Source organism: Alosa sapidissima, chromosome 11 (assembly GCF_018492685.1).
Source record: "Alosa sapidissima isolate fAloSap1 chromosome 11, fAloSap1.pri, whole genome shotgun sequence".
Lineage (NCBI taxonomy): Eukaryota > Metazoa > Chordata > Actinopteri > Clupeiformes > Clupeidae > Alosa > Alosa sapidissima.
In genome coordinates, this window is record NC_055967.1 from 3,318,278 (window position 1) to 3,342,228 (window position 23,951).

The 23,951-nt window shown below is 37.8% G+C and overlaps 1 protein-coding gene across 4 annotated transcripts in view; it reads left to right on the forward strand.

Annotated features, from left to right (window-relative positions):
* The window catches only part of met (MET proto-oncogene, receptor tyrosine kinase), a 71,182-nt gene that overhangs the window by 11,982 nt on the left and 35,249 nt on the right, over positions 1 to 23,951 (forward strand). For all 4 annotated transcript variants that reach the window (XM_042108712.1, XM_042108714.1, XM_042108716.1 and 1 more), the window contains exons 3-9: positions 14,016 to 14,207; positions 15,973 to 16,107; positions 18,475 to 18,648; positions 18,773 to 18,927; positions 19,240 to 19,342; positions 19,534 to 19,670; positions 21,605 to 21,769. In XM_042108712.1, the coding sequence (XP_041964646.1) occupies positions 14,016 to 14,207; positions 15,973 to 16,107; positions 18,475 to 18,648; positions 18,773 to 18,927; positions 19,240 to 19,342; positions 19,534 to 19,670; positions 21,605 to 21,769 (1,061 nt within the window). The remainder of the gene's footprint in view (positions 1 to 14,015; positions 14,208 to 15,972; positions 16,108 to 18,474; positions 18,649 to 18,772; positions 18,928 to 19,239; positions 19,343 to 19,533; positions 19,671 to 21,604; positions 21,770 to 23,951) is intronic.

The window sequence follows — 23,951 nt, forward strand, 5'->3', positions numbered from 1 at the left end:
CATAACTGCTAAAAATGATTAGCTAAGTTAGCTAAGTCACATGGTTAGCATACTTAACATTTTAACATTGTTAACATGCTAGTTAGCATAGTAACTTGGTTAACATTATTATCTTTGTTAACATAGTTAGCATAACTGCTAGCAAACATTAGAGCCATTCCAAGTGTCAGTTATCGTCAACTATCTACCTAAATAATTTAACCATTTAAACTATCCACTTATTTAACTGTTCAGTCATTCCAACTATATTAAACCTCATCTACCTAGCAACCAATAGTTTGTTTTTACTCTGTATGATATTTTACATCATATTTTTGCATTTTCATGCACTGTATTTCCTTCAGGAAATGCTTTTCTAGTTATTATTCCAGGCCCTAATTTGACTCGAACCGCTTATCGTAGAAACTTGGTTCAAACTTTGACACGTAGCTCTTGAACCAAATTTTCATTCTATGACTTTTCATATTTCTACTTTTACTTTTTGAGATATTAAATAAAAACTAAACTTAAAATTCCCATAGACTTAACATTGGCTTTATGACATCATAATAGGCTATTAAGGAATTAGAATGCAATCAATTGCACTTGTGCTCTCTCACTGACTGCCTGCAGCCACTTCAATGGAACCTCTTCAAATACCACTAGGTTCTGGCTAAGGACCCCCTTGATGTTTTATTAATTAAACCCATCGACAATACTACGGCAAATGTATAAATACATTAAGCTAATCTAATAATTTTTTTAGCCACAACCACATCGCGATGGAGCATACAGTGTGTAAAATTTTTATTTGGGGCTTTCTGCTATATGAGAGCCATCACTCTACTATTATTCCCAGTCCTTATCATGGGAAATATGTTCAGATATGCGTCACATTATTATAATGGCATTGTATAACAACCCTCATAGTACAGTATATTTTAAATGTTTCAAATGTATTTATTTCTTGCTTTTATTTTCCCCTCCAACTTGCTGAGGCCCCCCTGGCACCCCCTCGCGGCCCCCCAGGGGGCCCCGGCCCCCACTTTGAAAACCACTGTCCTAGGCAACTTCTTATTATTATTCCGCTTACCACTTTTTCCGTACGCAATTTCTCTTGAACAGTTTAACTTAGAAACTTTATTCAAACTTTGTAACGTAGGTATTCAAACGGACCAAGCTGCTATGTCTTTTCAACATTGAAACTTTTACTTTTACTTTTTACTTTCCCCATAGACTTAACATTGCCGATTGTGACATCATAACACGGCCGTTAAGCAATTAGAACCCTATGGCAGGTGTTCAGGCCACCTGGATCAACTGCCAGTCTCAGGCTTTAAGCATACAAACTGGCCCTATTAAGACTACACATCCTGTTCAACTGCTTCCTCGGCCAAAAACTGTTTCAAAATAAAAGTCCTCACTACAATATTTCACTGTTAAACAATGTAACCCTTTAAACTACTGAACTTTTTAACTGTTCAGCCATTGTAACTGTTACTTGTCATCAACTATGACTCCTACCCACTGTAGCTAGTTAGCATGGTTAGCATGTTAGCATTGCTATCTTGTTAGCATTTTTAGCAAAACTGCTAAAAATGATTAGCTAAGTTAGCTAAGTAACATGGTTAGCATAGTTAGCATGTTAGCATTGTTAGCATGCTAGTTAGCATTTTTAGCAAAACTGCTAAAAATGATTAGCTAACTTAGCTAAGTAACATGGTTAGCATAGTTAGCATGTTAACATTGTTAACATGTTAGTTAGCATAGTTAGCATAACTGCTAAAAATAATTAGCTAGGTTAGCTAAGTGCTAAGAAAACATTAGCTAAGTGCTATGCTAGAAAACATTAGCTAAGTTAGCTAAGTAGCATGGTTAGCATAACTACTAGCAAACATTAGAGCCATTCCAACTTTTAGTTATCATCAAATATCTACCTATACACAGCCATTAAACTATTTGAATATCAACATTCATTAAACTTTCAGTCTTTCAACAACTTTTAAACTATCTACATTCAACTTTTAAATGGTCTACTTTTAAACTATTATTAAACTATCTATCTATTAAACTAGCTGTCTATCAACAACTTTTAAACTATCTACATTCAACTTTTAAACGGTCTACTTTTAAACTATCAACTTTTATTAAGCTATGCAACCACCATGTCTATCCTAGCATCACTATAGTAACCATCTCTGTATTATCTATTTTAACTATACATGATATTTTACATCACAACTTTTGCATTTTCATGCACTGGTAATTCCTTGGAATTGCATTTCTAGTTATTATTATTATTCTTTTTACCTTTTTGTGCGCGCTATTCAGCCCAAACCGCTTAATATACAAATTTGGTTGAAACACCGTTCCTTAGATCTTCCAAGGCTTTACCGTCCTATCCGTTTTTTATTTTTGAGAAGTTTATACTTTTTGAGATATTTGTAATTAAAAGTGTATTTTCCCCCATAGACTTGAATGGGGGCTGTGATGTCATAATAGAGCCAGCTGCGCTCATTCTCAGAGCAGTTCCCAGGCTAATCAAAACACTGGCACAGGTGTCACCTGTGAGGAATCCAACTGTCTCAGCTTCTAAGCATACAATCTAGCTCTACCTGAACTACACATCCTGTTAAAGTCTTTCCTGTGTGTACGAGTGTTTTCATGCATAGATATATACACTAGATGTCGCCTTCTGCTTCTGAGCATGCGTCAACACCGCCGCCATCTTGGTACAGGGATCTGAAGCGCTAAACTAGTTCTCCTGTATTGTCAGCGTTACCTATTTAGCGACGTTTGGCCATCCCCAGCGATAGAAAACCTTTTTAGCAATTAGCGACAAATTTGGGAACTTCTCACAATGATGGCAGATCGGCTTCTTTGTTGTTGAAACGTAAGAAAATCACCTTTCTCATGGCTTTGTCATTTATGAATTCAGCTACATCTCGTTTGCCCATGGCACTGACCCATGATTATAAAAGTAACGACTGGCGTAGCCTATGTAGTAGCAGAGGTAAATGTTCTACAGATCTACAGCAACTTCTGGTGAGATTACAACTTACATGAGTAAACGAGACGAGGGGTATGTGGCCTCAACCAGAGCCTGTCTACGAAGAGCCTGTTTACTTTCATTGTATCGAACCTGGTTGCAGTTTACTCATTGTTCCTCTAGGGGCCGCTGCTAGCTAGTGCAGAATGAATGGGAGTCTATGGGGCTAGACGGGTAAAATGTATCTTTATTATCGTCTTAAGCTTAGTTTTCTCTAGACTCAACCATAAATACATGCCTGTCAGTTGGAACAACCCAAAAAACTAGATAATTGCTTGAGATTTTGACGATTTTTGGTGATTTTATTTTCGCTAGATCTTTGCCCAGATTGACGCTAATGCATTATAGAGGAGTGGATCACTGAAGCAAGATGGCGTCTCGATTGACGCATTCGTTCCAATGAACAGCAGTAGTCAAGGCGACATCTAGTGTATATATCTATGGTTTTCATGGACTCAAAGATGAAGTGAGTTGATGTTGGAGGTTGAAGGTCAAATGTCAAGGTCAAAAACACCTTGAGTGTGATATCTCAAGAATACCATGTCACACAAGATTCAAATTTGGTTACTCCAAAAGCACCTTTGCAGGTATCACAATTACCCTACCAATTAGCTCGCAGCAATCTCAACAGCCCCAATTGTGTAATCGAGCTAATCGTGTAATTCCTCGGAATTGCATTTCTAGTTAACAATATATTTTGCTTTTCTTATCCAAACAACGTCAAACTTGGCACTGCACTTACTCGTGCCAATATCAAGACACCTGCCCAGTTTGAAATCGAACGGTTCGAGAGATATGCGGCACACACACACACACACACACTGCCACACAGACAGAAGTTTTTGCAATTTATATGTGGAGTGATTACTAGCTGCAAAATGCCCAAGGGGGGATGTCCTGAGATACTTGTGATGACTCATAGAAGGCCTCTCGTCCAATCAGAAATTAATAAATAGTTTGACAGGACCGAACTGTTTTATAATACATATTGCATTGCAGCCTATGTTAATAACCTACACAGGGTATTTTCAACTCAATTTTTTTTATTACAGTCCACTGAGATAGATAGAAATTTGAACATAGTAGGTTTAGAAGTTTGAATGTAATGTAACACAGTGATTGTAATGTGAAAATACATTTACATTTATGAGTCTTTCGGTGTGCTTATGATGCAATGTTCAAACATTTGAACATTTTAAGCTCAAATTTATCTTTTGCCAACAATCAGTATATTTTATCACATTAAACCAAATTGATTGCTGATGGCTTTTGAGTTTGAGATTAGACTTGATGGATGATTGTATGTAATGTACTCAGAGATATACTTGATTGACAGAATTAGATTTTAAGGAAATGCTTGCTTATAAGATGGTTATAAGATCTTGACTGTTCTGAATGAGATACCGAGAATTAGGGGATAATGGTTAGCACGGTGTTCAGGTAACGTTAGCAGAAAATATTGAATATTATATAAAATATAAATATTGCACATTTGAGTTATTTTGCGAGTCCTATGCATTAGGTAGTAATCAGGTATGGCCAAAAACTGGGACAACTTTATACGTACAGTATGTAAATATCAAACGTTTGTTACAGTATTTGCCATGTACTTGTATATAATATAATAATACTAATAATAATAATAATAACTATAACACATTTCTTTTGTATAGGGCTTTTCAAGACACTCAAAGACCCTTTACAGTTTTCACATACTGTAGATACACACAAACTCACAGGGTACGTGGACAAGGATGCATAAACAGAGAAAAACAAAGGTATATGGACAAAGCAGAAGAAAAAACTACAATGAGAAGGGAAGAGCTGGGGAAGTCATTTCATATAAACCACTGGACTGTTTTATGCAAATTAAAGAAACAAAGCCATGTATTAACTGCACCCGTGTATTAACCCATGCAGTGCCAAATAAACCAAAGAATCACAATTAGATGCGCTTTAATCATAAAGAAGAATGAACAAAAGAAATGCATGTATTTCCCACCCTGTGTATTAACCTCTTAGCTGAAATTTGGCAAAGTCTGTGTATAAACCTAGGTTTATAGTAGGGAAAGTATGGGTAACACTCTAAAACAATAATAGGTAATCCAACCAAGCTGTCATATAACCTAGGACAAAAATCTCGATAATATCGCAGATGTACCTTGGTGATAAATCCACAGACTTCCTTATATTTTTTTACATATTACTTTAATACAGGCCTTTCAGGCAATAAATGTCTGTGGCAAATATTTTTATCTGTTTGAGGGACAATATATACAATTTGTGATGAAAGTTCTATTTTTTATATGTTGTTTAGAATTTCACATAATAAGTAGAGGATAATGTGTTGTCCACTGGTCATTATCGAAAAATAAGTCCCAACACGGGCAAAAAGGACCCCAAAGCGAAGTGAATTAAATGTTTTCCTGACATTTGTTGTATCCCACAGGGCTAGTCCTATAATTGTTTAGACAAACCCATGTGCAGGTGTACAAGGACACAGGTTCACAGGTGTGTGTGTGTGTGTGTGTGTGTATGCCCATGTATGTGTTGTTGTGTATGTGTGTGTGTGTGTGTGTGTGTGTGTGTGTGTGTGTGTCTATAGTTATTGCCCCTCCAAAGAAACGTTCGTGCCTCTGGAATAAATATAGGACTTTTAGGAGTGTGACATCTGGCATCCAGGTGCAAATTACTTCTCTTTTCCCCCCATCCCTATTATTCATTTACCTTCCTATCAATTTTACACCTGTAACATCCTCCTTGGAAGTCCATAAACACTGACCAGCAAAAAGAAAATCCTTGCCCTACAGGAAAATCTAAAAGAATCAGATGTATCACACTTTCATTTTTCAGTATATGGGTATTTTATTAAATATGTTTTTCAGGAATAACATCAGATTATCTGGATCTTATCACATTCTATGGGCGGGGAGCACTGCCATAAAATAGATAAGCTGTGCAATGTCTGTTCTTGACATCTGTCTTGTGTGGAGAGCCATATGTGTGCCAGTGGCCCTATAATAACAGAACGATAGCTTAATTTAATGTTTCTTTTTATTAATACAAAACAATACAGAAAACTCTTAAGAATGTGCCATGTTATTACACCTATGAGATTGCAAACATAGGAACTAGCCATTTTAGTTGATCTTAAAAGGCAGTAATTTATTTGAGGTTTTTATGCTTCAGAATCTAGTGCATATCCCTTCCCTTGGAACTTTCTTCACAAAGAATGACTATTATAAAGGTTCACTATGATAAAGGTTCAGTTTACTCGTTCCTGGTAAGAAAGAGAACCTGATAAGAGGGACAGGCAGATTGATGGATTTGGAAGTGTTTGAGGAGGTTGGGGTAGGTAAATATTCAATTACATTGTCACAGCTGGCATCTTGATGACCTGCTGTCTTGGAGTCAATCCAATGATTTTATAGGATTTACTGTGAAGGACTGGAACACATTTCTTGATGAAGATAGGTTTGCTTAGGCCCTGTATACACATACCTGGGTATTTCTATGCCATTCCGTCCACACAGAAACAGTGTTTTAGCTCACACAAATATACAAAGGGAAGATTTGTTTAAATGCTGGTTTGTGTGTATACATGTGGACATGTAAAACAGACTTTTAAGGTGCTTGCACTGCCCCAACAAACCCCAACTTTCTAAGAGCGAATGCACACCTAGCCAACTTCAAAACATGTACTGCGATGTCAACTGTCTGTTGAGTCCTGTTGGGTTGCTTTGTGTTTCTTGTGTGGGTGGAAAAATGTTGCACTACTACGCATACAGCACAACTGCTCACCATCAACTAGCACATTGGTTACATTCTGCTACTAGTGCTATATGTGGTATAGATAAACAAAACACACAGAAAGCAGTGCTAGCTTCTCATTTCTACACTATTCTTGCTCAATAAAGACAGTGGGCCAGATGTACTAATGCTTTTGCGCCCACTTCAGGCGTATTTGTACAAACAAGTGCAGACTGCCTGTGGCGGGAGCTGAGAATGTCAAATTGCGCTTTTCCGTCTCATGCATGCAGGAGGGTCAGGGGAAAGTGGGAGATTCGTGTAAAAAGAAGGGAGGAGAAGGGTAAAATGCGCCTAATTATTCCCCTGTATGTACCAAAACTGCCCATGAAAGCGCACTTCTATTTTGCGCCTAAATATTTCCGCCTTGTAAAAGCAGGTGTTAAATGCAGTTTGCGCTTAAATGCGTCAATAAGAGAACCTGTCAAACACAACACAAAGCAAGCTTAATTAACTTTTGTTGGCCTTTCCAATGTCTTACTTTCACTTTTACGTCATCCACTTAAACTTTTCTACTTGCTAGATTTGACCAATCTTCCATAGAGCTTCACATCCCCGCCCCTCCTCCGAGAGAGCTTAGTTGCCGGAAGTAAGTTTCCCATTCATTTCTGCCATTGACTTTTGGAAAAATCGGTATCTAAAGAGTTTTAGAGCATGTCTTAGACTAACCAGCTACGGCGTAACTCATAAGCATACAACATATCATTTCGAGTGAAAAAACGAAGAGAAAATCCAAAAAAAGTCAAAGGTACAAGACTGTGTACATATTTTCATTTCCGAGCAAAGGAACTACTCATCCCATAAACCACCACGCCTCACTGAATAATATATATAGTAAAAGTCCAAGGCACAACCGGCGCAAATTGCCATTTGAACAACTTCCAACCGACAACAGCACGTGAACCTTTTTCTCCAAACAGTGATTTTTATATAGTGAATGTGCAGTTAATAGCAGTTATTTCAGGAGTAATTGTGTAAATAATAGTGTTTTAGTATTGAATTTTATATTTATCATTGTGTATTTTATATTGTGTGTGTGTGAAAGCGGTTAACGTTAACGTTAGCAACATGGTGCAGTGCTTCGTACCTGACTGCCATCACCGCTCAGTCGGGCTGATGCATGGACCAGTGCATGGTCTGCTCTTGGACCATCATATTCAGTTTTATTAACTTGCCGTGAATTATTACACAAAATGTTCATTAAATGCACAAAGAATTCCTAGGTTAGTGATGACTCATACAGTATGAAGACTACAGTAGCCTAGCTAATGTAAACTAGCATTACCAACCTCCCTGCAAAACTCACCACAACTTTGTAGGTCTTGTCCCTCATGCTGGCCCTTACAAAACCCAACAGCTGACTCTCGCACACAACAGTCAATTTAAAGACCCGATTTAAAGTGGTTTTCACCCCTTTGGATACTCACTAAAACATAATATATTTCATACCTGTGTTGCAGCGTTATATAAAGACATTTACAGTGGTCTATTTGATAGTGTATTGGCCCTGACTAAGTTCGTGTGATGTATAAACCACAATCCTTGTTGATACAAGTACCAATATTCGTCTAGAAAGTTCACATTAAGATTTTCGTGTTATATACAGTAAAAGACTACGCCATCTTGGTCAGCGATTTCCCAGATTTCGCTGGAAAACCTTACGTAACAGACTTTCCACCAATCAGAGGCATCACTGTGGAATTGTGGGATTGTTCAGGATTGTGGGGTAATGAAGTACTTATCCTAGACATCGCGAATAAAAGACATTTATCTCAAAACAAGGTTAGTGCCCCATGAACTTTTGGCGTCTATATGAACATATACAATCACTTAGTCCAGCCGTAGCTGGTTTAAAGTCTACCATGTACAGTTACGTTTTTATGGCTTATACCCCAATTGTCAATGGAGAATTTGCATTGGATTCTTACTTCCGGCATCGGCTGTGGGCTGGACTGTGATGGTCTATTGAGAATGAGTAGATACATCAGGGGAGCTTGCTGTCGTATGATGATTTAGGAGGTTTCAGAGCTCATCCACCATGTTGTCATCCTACGCTATCGGTTGCCAGATTTTGGATATAGGACCTCATTTCCAAGTTAGGCAATGGGGGGAATGGGGCTGCATAGGCCCAAAGATCACTCCATAGTACAGTAGTGGAGGTGTGTTATTTGTTGAATACAGTGGCACTGTTTATGTAAATAGTTTTATTTTGGTATTATTGAGCCGCTTATTAAAGACACAGATTATGACTTTTTATTTGTTTGAAAATAGTTAGGTCTGCAGAGAAGGCATTGCAGGCCCTGACGGTCCGCCACTGATTAATTGTTACCTAAGGTGTCCTTTGCAATGTAGGTTGAATTTCTCATTGGTGTAAGTTGCTTTGGATAAAAGTGTCTGCTAAAGGAATAAATGTATAAATGTAAATGTAAACGTGTAAACACACACACAGGTGTATACACATTGCATATAAACACACATATTGATACAGTTCAATGCTGCTGTTGTATAGTTTCACCAAAGTATAATTAACTGCTGTTGCAGACTAGGGTTAGTGAGGCAGTGCATACAAGAGTGCATAAGAGTGTATATGGACTGTTATGTGTGGATTTTCACATTGTGTTTATGTAGACAAGAATGATCAGTGATCATCGTTTTAGGATATGTGGCCTTTAGAATGGTTGTAAAGTCGTGCCTTCAGAGAGGATGTAGACTTGAGTTTTACAAGGATTTGCAGGAGTAAAGGATGGGGGTCACTTGTGTCGTGTACTTTATTTCTACCATGTGGTGCTCATATTATGTACCGCCATGTGGTACATCTAGTTTGGATGTATTTAATTTAGAATGTGGAGATTTCATAAATAACGGCCTGGGTAGTGTTGCCCACACTTGTTGGCTGCACATCACGGTGTTGCTTTTCATAGTGATCCAGTTTTTGGGCTTCATTGAAGTAGCACAGAAATAAAAAAAGAATTCTGTTAGCCTCATGGTTTACACACCCAACAAAACTAAACAGGTGTGACGTAAGAGTAAACTGTTCTGACTAGGTCTAAAAGATTGAAAATAAGTGCTATGAACAACTGGGGTCTAAAACAGATGCCATTCCAGTAGTGTGAGAGCACAGAACAATGGAGCACTGTTTCATTACATCTCCCAGCTTAGATCTGGCTACATTGATTCTTTGTTTTGTGGCAAACATTACAGTTTAATTTAACAGTTCAAACTGAAACGTTATATGAAATTAAAAATGTTGAAGAGTTGTAGCCATGCTCTTAAATATGATAAAGCTTTGAAATAGCATAGTGGTGTGAACAGTGAGCCATTTTCACAAATGCATAAATCTGAAAAACGTCAAAAACGCCAGTAGTCAGCATTGGAACTCACATTGGAATTGAAACTCACTTTTTGTGAATGTGCTCTGTGCTTGTAAAGTGGGGTTGTATTATGGCACCAACTTGGATGCCAAACCTACACGTGTATGTGATAACGTGTTCTTTTGAATTGCTGTTTTCTTTGCATGCCCCTTCATGCCAGATGTGTTGCAATATGGGTTCCTCTCTCTTTATGCCCCTCCTAGTTCATGCATCTCTTTCAAACATTTATTTGCCCATGCTTCTGCATGCTGGATTGTGTTTGTTAAATTCTTTCATCTGTCCTCTATCTGAATGCTGATATGAGTATGAACAGGCAAACATAGCTGTGCAAACTTGTCACTCTGAGTCTTATACAAGGCCATGGTGTGTGTACTTGAGACTGTTGACCTTTTTAACTTTTAACCATAGATAGGTGTACTGGAGAACAAATGTACAATTATATTGTTTCTTCTATTCATCTTTTAATTAAGAGTCACATAGCAGCAGGCCTGTATTTTACTTTTTGTGTGAGTGTGACAAAGGTTTTAGATTTGTAGATGACAAATACCCAGCTACAGAGGTTACTGATGCCTATTTTGTAGCTACTGAATTGGAAAGGTTGATAACTTTGCAGTATTCAATATGCTTGCAGACAAAATCAAGGCAGTGCAGCACAGGCGGATCTCCTGTGGTAATTCGCTCTTGTGATGAATAGAGCTTTTAGCTACACTGGTAAAAGATAAGTGCTCCATTTGTAAATGGATTTGGGGAGCTTCTAGTTATAATAGGCTACTTGATTATCTACTTAAAATTGCCTGTTTTCTTTAATTGGATTAACTGGGAATGTACATATTTGTTGAAATAAATATATGTCAGCGCTTCTACCATATAAAAGCAAAGCATACTCTTGACTGTTGTAGAGTTGTAACTGAAGTCAGAATGTAATTCTCAGGAAAATGCTTAGAGCTAGTTGAAAAACTTTAGAGTGTATTGTCATAATTGATAGCTTTCTGTTTCTGTCATAGCTTTCTGTCCCTGTCTTTGTCACAGTGGCATTCCATAAGTTTGTTTTCTGGAAGTTTTCATTGGAAGGTCAGGAGGAAATCTATTTTCTCCTGTACCACCACAGAGAACAAAATCAAATTTGAAAATTACAGAGGCATATTTCTAATGTACTAAATGTATTAAATGTGCACTAGACAACTTAAAGCAATGCAATACGTTTTTGCCTTAAAATAATGTCTTCAAACTATTTTTGATAATACACAGACTTAATATTGGCAGAATTGTAGCACTGTTGATACTGATGCCTGCCTAGAACAGCTGGACATTGCACTATGTTACTCTAACCAGGAAAAAAACATAACATTGCACTATGTTATTCTAATCAGGAACATGACCCGTGTGTGTGTGTGTGTGGGGGGGGTTGGATGTCAATACCATATCGGTAACAGAATTACACATTTTGAAGATGCTCTAAGCAATGTTACGCAGTTTCTAAGCTAAAACATTTTTTGTCACAGACAGCAAACATCACCTCACTATCCACTAGCTGCCTGTGCCCTAAATACGCTTTAAAAAAAAACATGGTCTCTGTGGACAGCCCAGGCTCCAAAAATGGCAACAAAAACAAGCTGGTCCAGCCTGGACCTAGCCTGGATGCCAGCCAAACTTAGCCCCGTCCACAACATTTGAGGTCGGGAAGTTCGGTCTGGACTTGTTCCGTTGTGAAGCAACTATGCCCGAACCAGAGCGGTTCGGACCAAAGGAACTCCTGAACGGTTTTGTTCAGAGCTGAATATACAACTGTGTTTGACAGAGGACAGATGTAGGTTGCTAGTGACAAAATATTAGCTTTCAGTAAGGTACGATGTCTTTGTAAATTATGTTTAATTACAAAGTGTTTCATTCATCCCGGTAGACATGTAGATTTCGCCATCGCGTCTGTTGTGGAAGATTTATCACTCCAATTTCAGTTTTTATTTAGCTCTAAATCAGTGTGTGTTCATCAGGGTAGACTTTGCATACAATGCAAAAGATTATTGGGATTCCTGTGTGACATACTGCATGTAGTTGGCTTACTCTTCACCAGCTGGAGAGCATGGCTGTCAATGGGTGGTGATAACATTTTGCCATCCAGATACCCCTCCTCAGTGTTGTGCTAAAGGCCACATAGCTAAATACAATACTGTGATGGATTCCGGTAATACTATCACCTCGAAAGGCATTCACAGTTAAGTGTTGATGCATTTTAGGCGCCTGACATCCTCATGAGGATATATTACTGTGTAACTCTATTAGCCAGAGGCAGGTAATCAAGTGAAAATGAGAATTGGCAAAGACATTTCAAAGGTTTTCTTTCTAAGTATACTGTAATATTAGTCATGAACATATATTGAGCCCATTTAAGGGCAAGTTGACTTTCTTAGAAGTATCTGAGAATAGGAGGCACAAGCTGACAGTAACGCACATTGCCTGTATTTCTGTTGAATAAATCAAACTGCATTAAATGTAAAGGACCAAATGAAAATGGAGTGTTTCAGTCAATAGATATGCAGTAAGCAAATCCAGTCCAATCAGAACACTCATCTGTTTCTAGTTGCAACCTTTTAAAAAGTGAATTTGGACATGAAGGAATGTTGCAACACTGTTACAGTATATACTAATTGCGTTAGTGCTCAGTGCGTTGAAACTTTCCCTGTAAACAACCAGTAACCAAGATTCAATACACCCCCCTTCACTGAGGGTAGATTGCCTAATCCCTACCTGTTCAGCCAACTGTGAATATTACCAGTGTTATATTTGTTCCTGGCTTGCCTTACAGAGAGCAGACTAGTTGTAGACTGAGCTGATTTATTGATGTTTCTGTATTGTTCCCCAACTTCAAAGCCCCCCTTCTCATATGCCCTGAAACAAAGTTGTTAGTGTCACGTTCTAACTCTGACTCTGCTCTTACTCATCATGAACAATGGTACTGTGAGAAATTACAGGGTTGGCTCTACAAAGAGTTACTTCTTGTATTGCCAAGTTCCTTAGACTAAAGCCTACTTTTACACAACCTAGTGACATGATATTATTTGCATTTGTGAACACTTCACTTTGTTTGTCTGGACCTCTCAACCATACAGTGTAATATTATACTATATAAAATTTGATGCAAGTGCACTTTTAATGATTAACCTCTTGGTGTTTAAGTCATGGGGCTAGAGTTGAGTTTCATTAATAATTGATGACTATTAGACTTTCATGGCTGGATCATGACCTGGTGAGTTTGACCAGACTACAGCCCTGGACTTCATAGCTGCTAGGAATTTAGCATGGTTGGTAATTTAAGGTTTTACAGGCGTCGCGGTCATAAGGCATAGTCACACCCATTACGTGCCCTTCTAGGTTTTCACCAGTTCACCAGAAAAAAACATAGAAGCACAGATATATCCATCACAAAAGGACAAGAATAAGTCAATTACATGGTGAATAATAAATTGTGTGATTGTCCTGGTCTGGATTAATGTTGATAGTGTTTTTCAGTATATTGCTCTGTATCCTTCTTTTGCCATATTACAAAATGAATCTATCTAGTGGTTTGATGTAACTTGGACTGGATTTGGAATTAAAACTACATCACATACGTCAGTGCTGTGTATCTTTATGTCAGTGTCTTGAAATACTTCAGATTCTCTTTCAGCAAAAACAATATGCTACAGTTAGGCCCTACTGCATGGTCAGTTTTATTTCAGTATACTTTTCAGAGTGTTTAATACTAAATGTTCTCACAGAGGGTCTTCAATATTTCTAGTATGGCTTGATAATGTGACTGGTTATGTTTTCAGACTTCCTCAGATGACTCTTATGCCTGTGGAAAACATGAAGGTGGCTATCGACTGGAGATAACAACTCCCATCACAAGGCTGGATTACTTTAATGGCCAGTTCAGCAACATCCTCATCACATCTATTGCCGTATACCCCCTGCAGAATCACACAGTGGCTAGTTTGGGAACTAGTGATGGAAGAGTTATCCAGGTGGGTATTATTTGATTTGATGTATCAGGGCAAGCAAGAGTCAACATGATTTATGTTTTGTGTTATATGTGAACTGTCATTTCTGTTAAATAACATGTTTGCTCTCATTTTGATGTGGTTGATATGATTTTTTATATACACAGTATATGATTTTATTCAGTATATACACAGTTTATATACATAGTATACACAATATATAATAAACATATTAAATCTAAATTATGCAAACCTAGATATATGTTTTTATATCTGTGTGATACTAGAATGTGAGAATGCCAAGGCAGGCTGGATGTAAATGTAGGGTATTTCCTGTTTGCCCTGACCCCACTCACTGGACTAGTGCTATTGTTTACTGGTCACCTGGACTTGTTTTGCAGACTAGCCACTGCCCCTGTCCAAGACTGTGCTTTTTTAAAAGTAATTGTGTTTTCATTTATTTGAAAATAGGCAGCTGTCATTAACTTGAAGCAGAAATTTAGCTTTGTCACTGAAAGTGCATCACATATTTTCCCAATAGTAAGTACATGACTGTCAGTACTGAAGAAGTGTGAAAAGGGGGGCATGCAGAAAAAGGGTAACAGCTGCACGGAAGAGCTTTTTTGGAGAGTAAAGTGGTGCCTTAATTGTGTGTGTAGAGCTCCACTGGCATATCCTCACGTCAAATTTTCTTGGAACAGTCGCAGCTGTTGCTGGGTTTTTTATGCACTTTCCCTCCCCATTGTCTTTGTGTAAATGCCCAGGAAGAATCCAGCTTTGGGTCAGCTGTCACAACTTAAAGGCTAGAGTGGGCCCCACTCAAGATCCGTTAAAAACACAGAATATGCAGACAGAAATAGGAATGATGTGTCAATATATGTTTGTATATAATGACAATGAGATTGCTACAAACTGTCACAAATCCTAGTAAATTATTATTTTAATATTCAGTGTAATCTAAAATTCACAGTTGCCACAGAAATTATGTTTCCGAACAGAAGCTAGCTTTCCGACAATGTACTTAATCAAACAGTAGTTCAAACAGTAGTTCCCTGTATTGTACTCATGGAAGCTAATAGAAATCAGGAAAGCATGACTTGAGAATAATCAAGAATACAAACGTGTGTTCATGTATTGAAAGTAAAAGTCATGAAAGTGTTTATTAAAATGTTGCATGAGGGCTGAAGGCTGATTAGGCCAGTTGGCTTTATTAAAAAATGTTGGGGTAACTGAAGAAATTCTAGACACATTGTCAGGAATATGCTTTTGTACCTCAATGGCTCCTATGGCTATAATTGCAGTGCCGTGACAGATGATGAATGTCAGTCCAGGTGTGTGAATATGGCCAGTGGCCCAACACCTCCCAACATGCCAGATAGTCTTTGTGTGTTTTCAGGCCTGCAGCAGTGTCTTTTGTCTTCTCGTTTGCCCTGCCTTCTTAGAGCAGTCACGGTTGCCTTTGAAAGACTTGTTGATAGAGCTCAAATAGTAGGATTACACTGCTCAGTGATTGTGGGCATCTATGCTTGAGTTGGTCTTTTCTGGGGTAATGTTTTTCTTTTATTTTCAAATAGTGTACATGTACTGTATATAATGTACATGTATTTCAAGATTTGTACATGGTTGAAGAAATACAAATGTAGCAGAGTTCAGGGATTCTCCTTAGGAAATAGGAATGACAAATTATCAGTTCTACACAAAACATTATTTGGAAAAATCTGTTGAGACAATGGTCAATGATTATGTTTAGATTGTAAGATGCATTTTCTTTGGCTGTCTGTGTGTGCAGAGAGTGGTTTCCCGAACAAAAGATGCCATGCCACATGTTGATTTCCGCTTAGATATGCACCCTGTCTCTCCAAGAGTGGCTCTTCTGTCTCAAAAGCAGTTGGATGGTTCATTATTATTAATCACAGGAAACAAGGTAAATGGCTCTTAACATTTTTGATTGTTCTGCATTTATGTTATGGTTTGATTTATGTTCAGACTAAACAATATACATATTTATACATCTTTTGTTTGAATTTTCCACCCATTAAAATCCTTACAGATGTATTTTAAACAAAAACATGGTTCAAAATGTATTGCATACTTTTCAGGAGCAAATATATCTATAAGTGATACATTACGTGATATGTTGTTTTCCAAAAATGCACTCACATATGATGTTGACGAAACTTCAGATTGTTGATCTAATACATGAAATTGTCATCGTTGCCTTCTCTTTTATAACACTCAGAGCCAGAACCAGAACCAGCCGGCTCAGTCAACAGCTTCCTCTTGTGAAATTGGTCATTATAACACTGCAAAAACAACAAATATAATGGTGTCCTAAGACTGAAACTAGAACCAGAATTAACACACATTTTTGGGTTTATTATATTCCCTGTATCTTCTTGTGTTCTGATAAAGAGAATGAGAAATACACATGTGGTCATTATAAAAATAACAAATCAATGGGTATCCCAAGACTTTGCACAGCATTGTATGGGGGCTCAGCCTCCTCTAAAATTTCACTGAAGTTTGTCAATAAAATATATGTAGCATTATATTTACGTTATGGGCCCTATCTTATAGCTTGGAAAACCAAACTCATTCATGAGTGAATAGAGTCTGGTCACTAGCGATTGGGAATCATTTACAAGCAATTGTTTACAAGCATGGTGACTGGCGTAGACATTGCGTTAACTTGAAATCATTGGTCCAGCCTAACCAATCACATTGATTAGATTCCTAACATTACTTCCTACTTCGCCTAAACTTTACAAACTGACAATAAACAGCATCGGCAATCAGGAAACAATGTATGTGTGCCTACCTTTGCCGTTAATAAATGTTCACATATTTTTGATGTTTGCAGCCGTTGCTACTACCGTTTACCACAGTAAGTTTCGATTTTGTTATCCCCCCTCGTCACTGATTGGGCAAGTAATCTGCCGACAGTTCAGTTTAGTTCAGTAAACTTTATTATCCCAAAGGGAAACTTATCTTGCAGACAGGTATATATATATAAATATATAAAGTACAACAGTACAGGACAGAAGACTGACAAGCAACAGTGGACAACAGGACAGCAGAGGATGCGTAATTTTTGTATGAGTTGGTGTACTTTTGGGTTGGTTTTATGTCTGGTGGAATCTGCATTAATACGCCAAACTACGCCTACACGTCATCGGCGAAACCCACTGGAGCCACGTTGAGACTAGTTGTCCTGTTGTCCCTTACACTTCAGTGCTTTCAGTTTCATGCCGCACAGACACATTAAAGAAATATCATCAACACGCCCCCTCACTAGCGGTGAATCTAACCTTGTGCTTTAACCTTATTTTTCACAACTCACTCGTGCGGCACTCAGAATTAGCACTAGAGGGCTTCTAAGTATCAGTCTAAAAAGCTTGTGTGTGTATATGTGTTCCTGTGTGTGTTTATGTGGATGTGTGTGTTAGTCTGTGAGCCCATGTGTGTTTACAGTATGTGTTTGTGTGCCTGTGTGTGTACAGTATATGTGTGTATGTATGTATGTGTTTTTCTGTGTGTGGGACCACAGTGTGTGTGTGTGTGTGTGTGTGTGTGTGTGTGTGTGTGTGTGTGTGTGTGTGTGTGTGTGTGTGTGTGTGTGTGTGTAAAATGCTATAAATCCATTTTTGAATTAAATTGGACATGATTAAGTCATGTTATTTAGCGTTTGGGAAAAGAGCTCTTCATTTGTCTGTGGTTAACTGAGGGAGTGTAAGGAGTGACTATAAACGGCCAATGTAACATGTACTGTAACATCACAGATTGCATCCAGATGCATCCAGAGAGTGATTTGATATGTCAAATTCTGTGAACATTCTGTGAACAAGATTGACTTATGCATGTCTTGAGGTAGTGAATATTTTAGGCTAATTGTGGCTCCAAGGAATTTCACATCACAAGATATTGGCACAAGCATGATTTGGCTTTTGGCTGAATTTTAGTTGGCCATTGGCAGCCATTTTGTTGAGTGTGACAAATGAAATAAGAAATGTGAACGAATGGTTTACAGTGATTGTAGAACAACTCAGCTTTGCGTCGTGCCTAAGAGCTCTCCTGAGGTATTCTCAAATCACAGTAAACCACAGCCTCTTGGGGCTTATTGCTTAAGTATACATGTTGCTGCTATTTATTCAAAGACATCTGTCCAAAGTTATTTATCCAAAGAGACATTTTGTTCTACTGAATTGCATTGACCGGTAATCAACTGTTTCTTATGCATGTGTATGTTGACCTTACGTTATTATTAGGTTTCTAAAGAACAGTTTTCTTTCAGATTACAAAGATTCCATTTATTGGACCTGGCTGTGAACAGATGATGACTTGCAGTGCGTGTCTGATGGCCTATTCCTTCATGGGCTGTCACTGGTGCCAGAACCGCTGCACTAGGTCCTTGCAGTGTGCAGATTCACACTGGATTCAAGACTCATGTCCTCCTGTTATTAGCATGGTACTCAATCTTGATTATTTGATGTTTGTCTTTGAAGCATAATGCATTACTATTTACAACAATAACAACTACAACAATAATGATCATTGTTTGGCTATTTGGGGTTGTTTTGAAACATTTTTAGATATCCCCATCCACTATTCCAATTGGTGGAGATACAAAAGTCACCATCTGTGGGAGAAACTTTGGGTTCACCAAGCGTGAGCGATTTGACCCAAAGCTGATTCGTATCACAGTAGCTGGAACAACTTGCAAGCTACTAGAGGGAAATAGCCACCGGTAAGACTGATTCTACATTAATTGGCAATCAGATGGCAAATTTCCATTCTGTTTAGCTCTTCCAATTTCACATGACTTTGCCAGATTCCAGATTTAACTGAACTTCTCTGTCTCAGGACTCTTTCATTTACAACCAGTCTATTGTGAAGAAGGGGGGGGTACATTTCCCCCATGATAATTGCTTATGTGCACTATGTGTGGAGCAGTGTGGTCATTATTGTATTTACTACAGTTAACAACTTGTTTATCCTGATAGGCCACAAGCAGTATTTTGTTTATTGTTCACTATGCTGATGAGCTCTTTATGTTAAGGTTGGTTTGTGCTCCGGATCATGTGAATGCAAACCACTCAAATCACATTGTGGAAGTACACAGTGGCAAAGAGACTGGAGAAAAATTGGGACCCTTGTATGTGGTAAGCTTATTCATTCATGAAGAGTACTTTAATTACATCAGACCTAGAATCTGTGAAACTTGATAACGGAGTCCATTTTCCAGCACATACACTGAAATATCCAAAACAAAAATTGTGTAATCTTACATATTTCTATTTTTGTATGCCTGATACTTAAATATACATTCAAATATTATTTATATCTGCATTAGAACCCTGCTATCAAGAAGATCTTTCCAGAATTTGGTCCCAAGTCAGGTGGAACATTACTCTCCATTCATGGCTCCTTCTTAGACTGCGGGACTGAGACAATGGTCAATGTTGGGAATACAACCTGTGAGATTAAGAAGTAAGTAATCTTTGGAAAAGTTTATTGTGGGAATTAATTGTTTGAAATTATGAAATTTACAGAAGTCTGCATAAAATTGCACAATGAAACAAATATAGTTATCCTGTGTCCACAATTCCTGTGTGTGAACACAGGATAACTATATTTATATAAATATAGGATAACTATATTTATCCTGTGTTCATCCTGTCTTTTTTTGAGTAGAAAAGTTGACCAGGGCCTTTTTTTCAGTACGCTGACAGTATTGATTTCAGAAAGCAGCCGAAGTTGTACTGCCATAAACACACACACACTGACCAGAAATGTTTGGGACACGCAAACTGTCATATCATATTGCTCTCTGTGCTCTGAATTGATCGTAATAAGTTTCTCAACCGATACCATCTTCACTCCAGTGTTGCTGATTGTTATGGGAAATAAAAGTCTCACTTCTCAGTTTTGGATTGGTCAGCTGTCAAAAAAGCATTTGACGTAGAGTTTTTTTCTGAGAAATGTAACTTTTTTCAACTTCGATTTCAGGCCCAAAAAAGGCCAAAACATAAATGATCACATTCATCATATCTTTCCTAACGATCCGCTAGCTGCCTGCCCCATAAGCAGGCCGTCAAAAAAGCGTGTCTCTGTAGGCAGCCTTGGCTCCGAGATCTGTACACAAAAACCACTGCTACCAACAAATGTTGGCAACCACTCAAAGGCAAAATAAAGTGTTCCAACCAATAACCGATGAGATGCGCATTTAGGAGAGTTTCAATTGCACAATTATGCATGGAGTTTCAACCATGTCAACCTCACCCTCTGAGATCCTACTCCATAGAGTGGTAAAGAAAATTGCCAACCTGTAGGACATCCTAAGGGTTAGCAGATGAGCTGCAGAGGAGAGAAGCTCTGTCATCAGATTTTATGGAGGTAGTAGACGGGCAGTCCAAACAGTTAGCCTCCTTTAGTGCAGCCATGCAGGACATGGTTCTCTAGGACCCCTCCACCCCCACTAAGGATCAATGTTGGAGCCACGTTTATTTAACCTCTATACACTCCTGCTTGGTTAAGAACAATCACATTTTGTACCATAGTTATGCTGATGACACCAAAATCTACTTGGCCCTAATATGTTGTGACTATTGTCCCCTAGACTTTCTATTTCAATGAATTGACCAAATCAACCACTGGATGTCTCAAAACATTCTTCAGCTTAAAAAGGAAACTGAAGTTTGTTTACAAATCACTAAATGGGTTTGGATCAAAGTACTTATCAGACATGCTCCAACAATATACACCGTTCAGTCCACTCAGATATCAGGAGAAATATTTGCTGTTAAAACCTAACAAGGTGAAGCAGTGTTTAGCTTTAATGCAATTCAGCTCTGGAGCAAAATTCCAAATAATATATATATATATATTTTTTTTTTAAATGCTCACACTGAATCCAGTTCTAACATAGGCTGTTTTACGACTTTTAATTATTGTGTTTATTGTGTTATGTGTTTTAGGACTGTCAATTATGTATTTTAAACTTGATTATTTAACTCTTTATTATTTTACTCTTTCTCTTATGGTACTACTTTTTAATTTGTTCTCAGGGGCATAGTTTGTGTTAAGTACAGGATTCAAAGCCTTGCTGTTTCCACTCTTTCAGTTTCAGTTTAAGGTTCAGGATTTAGCTTCCTCTCCCAGATCAATTCCTAGTCAATTATTAATTGTTACTGTTTTGTCTCACTTAACCCACCTCATCTCCTTCACTACATCATACATCATTCATCATTCATTTTAATATATTCATCCCCCAGATATTTATTATTGAGGTACTCTGTGTCTATTTTCTACACATTAAGTGTTTTGATGTCATGTTTGGCCCAACTTGCTGCAACTAATACGAAATCCCTGGTTCAAAATACCAAAAGCTTTTTAAAACCCTTTTTTTATTTGTCTGCCCGTAGTGTGTCGGCGAGTACACTTATATGCAAGACTGCACCTCAGGTCTCGCCTTCTTCTCAACCAGTCACACTTACGATTGATGAAGTGTCACTTAAGGCATCAAAAAGCTTCACATACAATGAAGATCCCTTTATTACAAACATCCAGCCAAAGAGCTCATTTGTCAGGTGGGTCACTAGGAGTGTGGTATTTCTACCTGCCTTCCAGCTGTGCACTTTATACGCATATTATTTATTGTCTTTTGTAGGATATTTCAAAACATTTAAAAAATAAATAAGAGAAGATGGTGAGTTTATTTAATACAAGGAACATTTGTTGACTTTCTTTCCCAGTTCTCCTGAAGAATGCTATAAAATGGTAGAGGACACAAGGACAATAACTGTGTTTTCATTTGTCCACTTTTATGGGAATTAATATAGTGAAGAGAGATATATATATATATATCTTAATAATAAAGAAACGCAATTCCAAGGAATTACCAGTGCATGAAAATGCAAAAGTTGTGATGTAAAATATAATGTATAGTTACAGTTTTTTCTGATTGCTTAAGCACATTTTTTGTAACTATGGCTTTTTTTGCAAAACTCTACACACAAATGGCAAAACCTCTCACCCAATCAGCAAAACATTGTAGTTCTCTTGCAAAAGCTAACACACCTTGCTTAACTCTTCACACCTTTGTAAAAATGGTGTTTTCGTATCTAACAGTAAACACAAGCCATCACAATAGTAAGCACACAATGTGCCAACAACACACTGATGGTATGAATAAAAAACACATCTGGCTTTTGCTTTCTCTGTGCACAAGGTAGACTATGTCAGTTTGAGGTCATACTTTTGTCATAGTTCTGTAAACATACAGGGATCCCAACTTCAAGTATTAGTGTTTATTTACACACATCAAAACAAACACAAGTGTGTTTTTCCAAGTCAAAACACAAAATAGCATTTCACTGAGACAAAACAAATCAGTCTACATCGGGTCGTCTCTCTCAAAATTCTGTCTACATCACATGCAATGTCCTAGTCCAAGGCACCGGGAAAAATATATTCTGGAATGACGTATCCAGGCCTGACATGACAATATCCCCACATGTAGACTGTTTTTTTGTCTGTTTTTTTCTCTTCTCACTCTTCCTGCTCACTCCATCGTACCCATTGTACATTACCTGTGGCTTATTTATAGTGCTTAGGCTGATTGCAAAGTGAACTAATTATCTAAAACAGTTTTCACATGAGAAAGTGTGCCAGAGAGTTGGCAAAATAGTGTAAATAATAGCCATTGTGCCTACAGTTGTGCAAAGTGTGTGTTACAAAATTGCAAACTGAGTGCAAAGCAGTGTTTGTGCTTTTAGTTTTGCGAACTCAGTGAGTGGTTTTGCCATTTGTGTGTAGAGTTTTGCAAAAAAAGCCATAGTTACAAAAAATGTGTTTAAGCATTCAAAAAAAACTGTAAAATAGATAATACAGAGATGGTTACTACGGTGATGCTAGGATAGACATGGTGGTTGCATAGCTTACAGTTTTTTCTGAATGCTTAAACACATTTTTTGTAACTATGGCTTTTTTTGCAAAACTTTACACACAAATGGCAAAACCACTCACTGAGTTCGCAAAACTAATAGCACAAACACTGCTTTGCACTCAGTTTGCAATTTTGTAACACACACTTTGCACAACTGTAGGCACAATGGCTATTATTTACACTATTTTGCCAACTCTCTGGCACACTTTCTCATGTGAAAACTGTTTTAGATAATTAGTTCACTTTGCAATCAGCCTAAGCACTATAAATAAGCCACAGGTAATGTACAATGGGTACGATGAAGTGAGCAGGAAGAGTGAGAAGAGAAAAAAACAGACAAAAAAACAGTCTACATGTGGGGATATTGTCATGTCAGGCCTGGATACGTCATTCCAGAATATATTTTTCCCGGTGCCTTGGACTAGGACATTGCATGTGATGTAGACAGAATTTTGAGAGAGACGACCCGATGTAGACTGATTTGTTTTGTCTCAGTGAAATGCTATTTTGTGTTTTGACTTGGAAAAACACACATGTGTTTGTTTTGATGTGTGTAAATAAACACTAGTACTTGAAGTTGGGATCCCTGTATGTTTACAGAACTATGACAAAAGTATGACCTCAAACTGACATAGTCTACCTTGTGCACAGAGAAAGCAAAAGCCAGATGTGTTTTTTATTCATACCATCAGTGTGTTGTTGGCACATTGTGTGCTTACTATTGTGATGGCTTGTGTTTACTGTTAGATACGAAAACACCATTTTTACGAAGGTGTGAAGAGTTAAGCAAGGTGTGTTAGCTTTTGCAAGAGAACTACAATGTT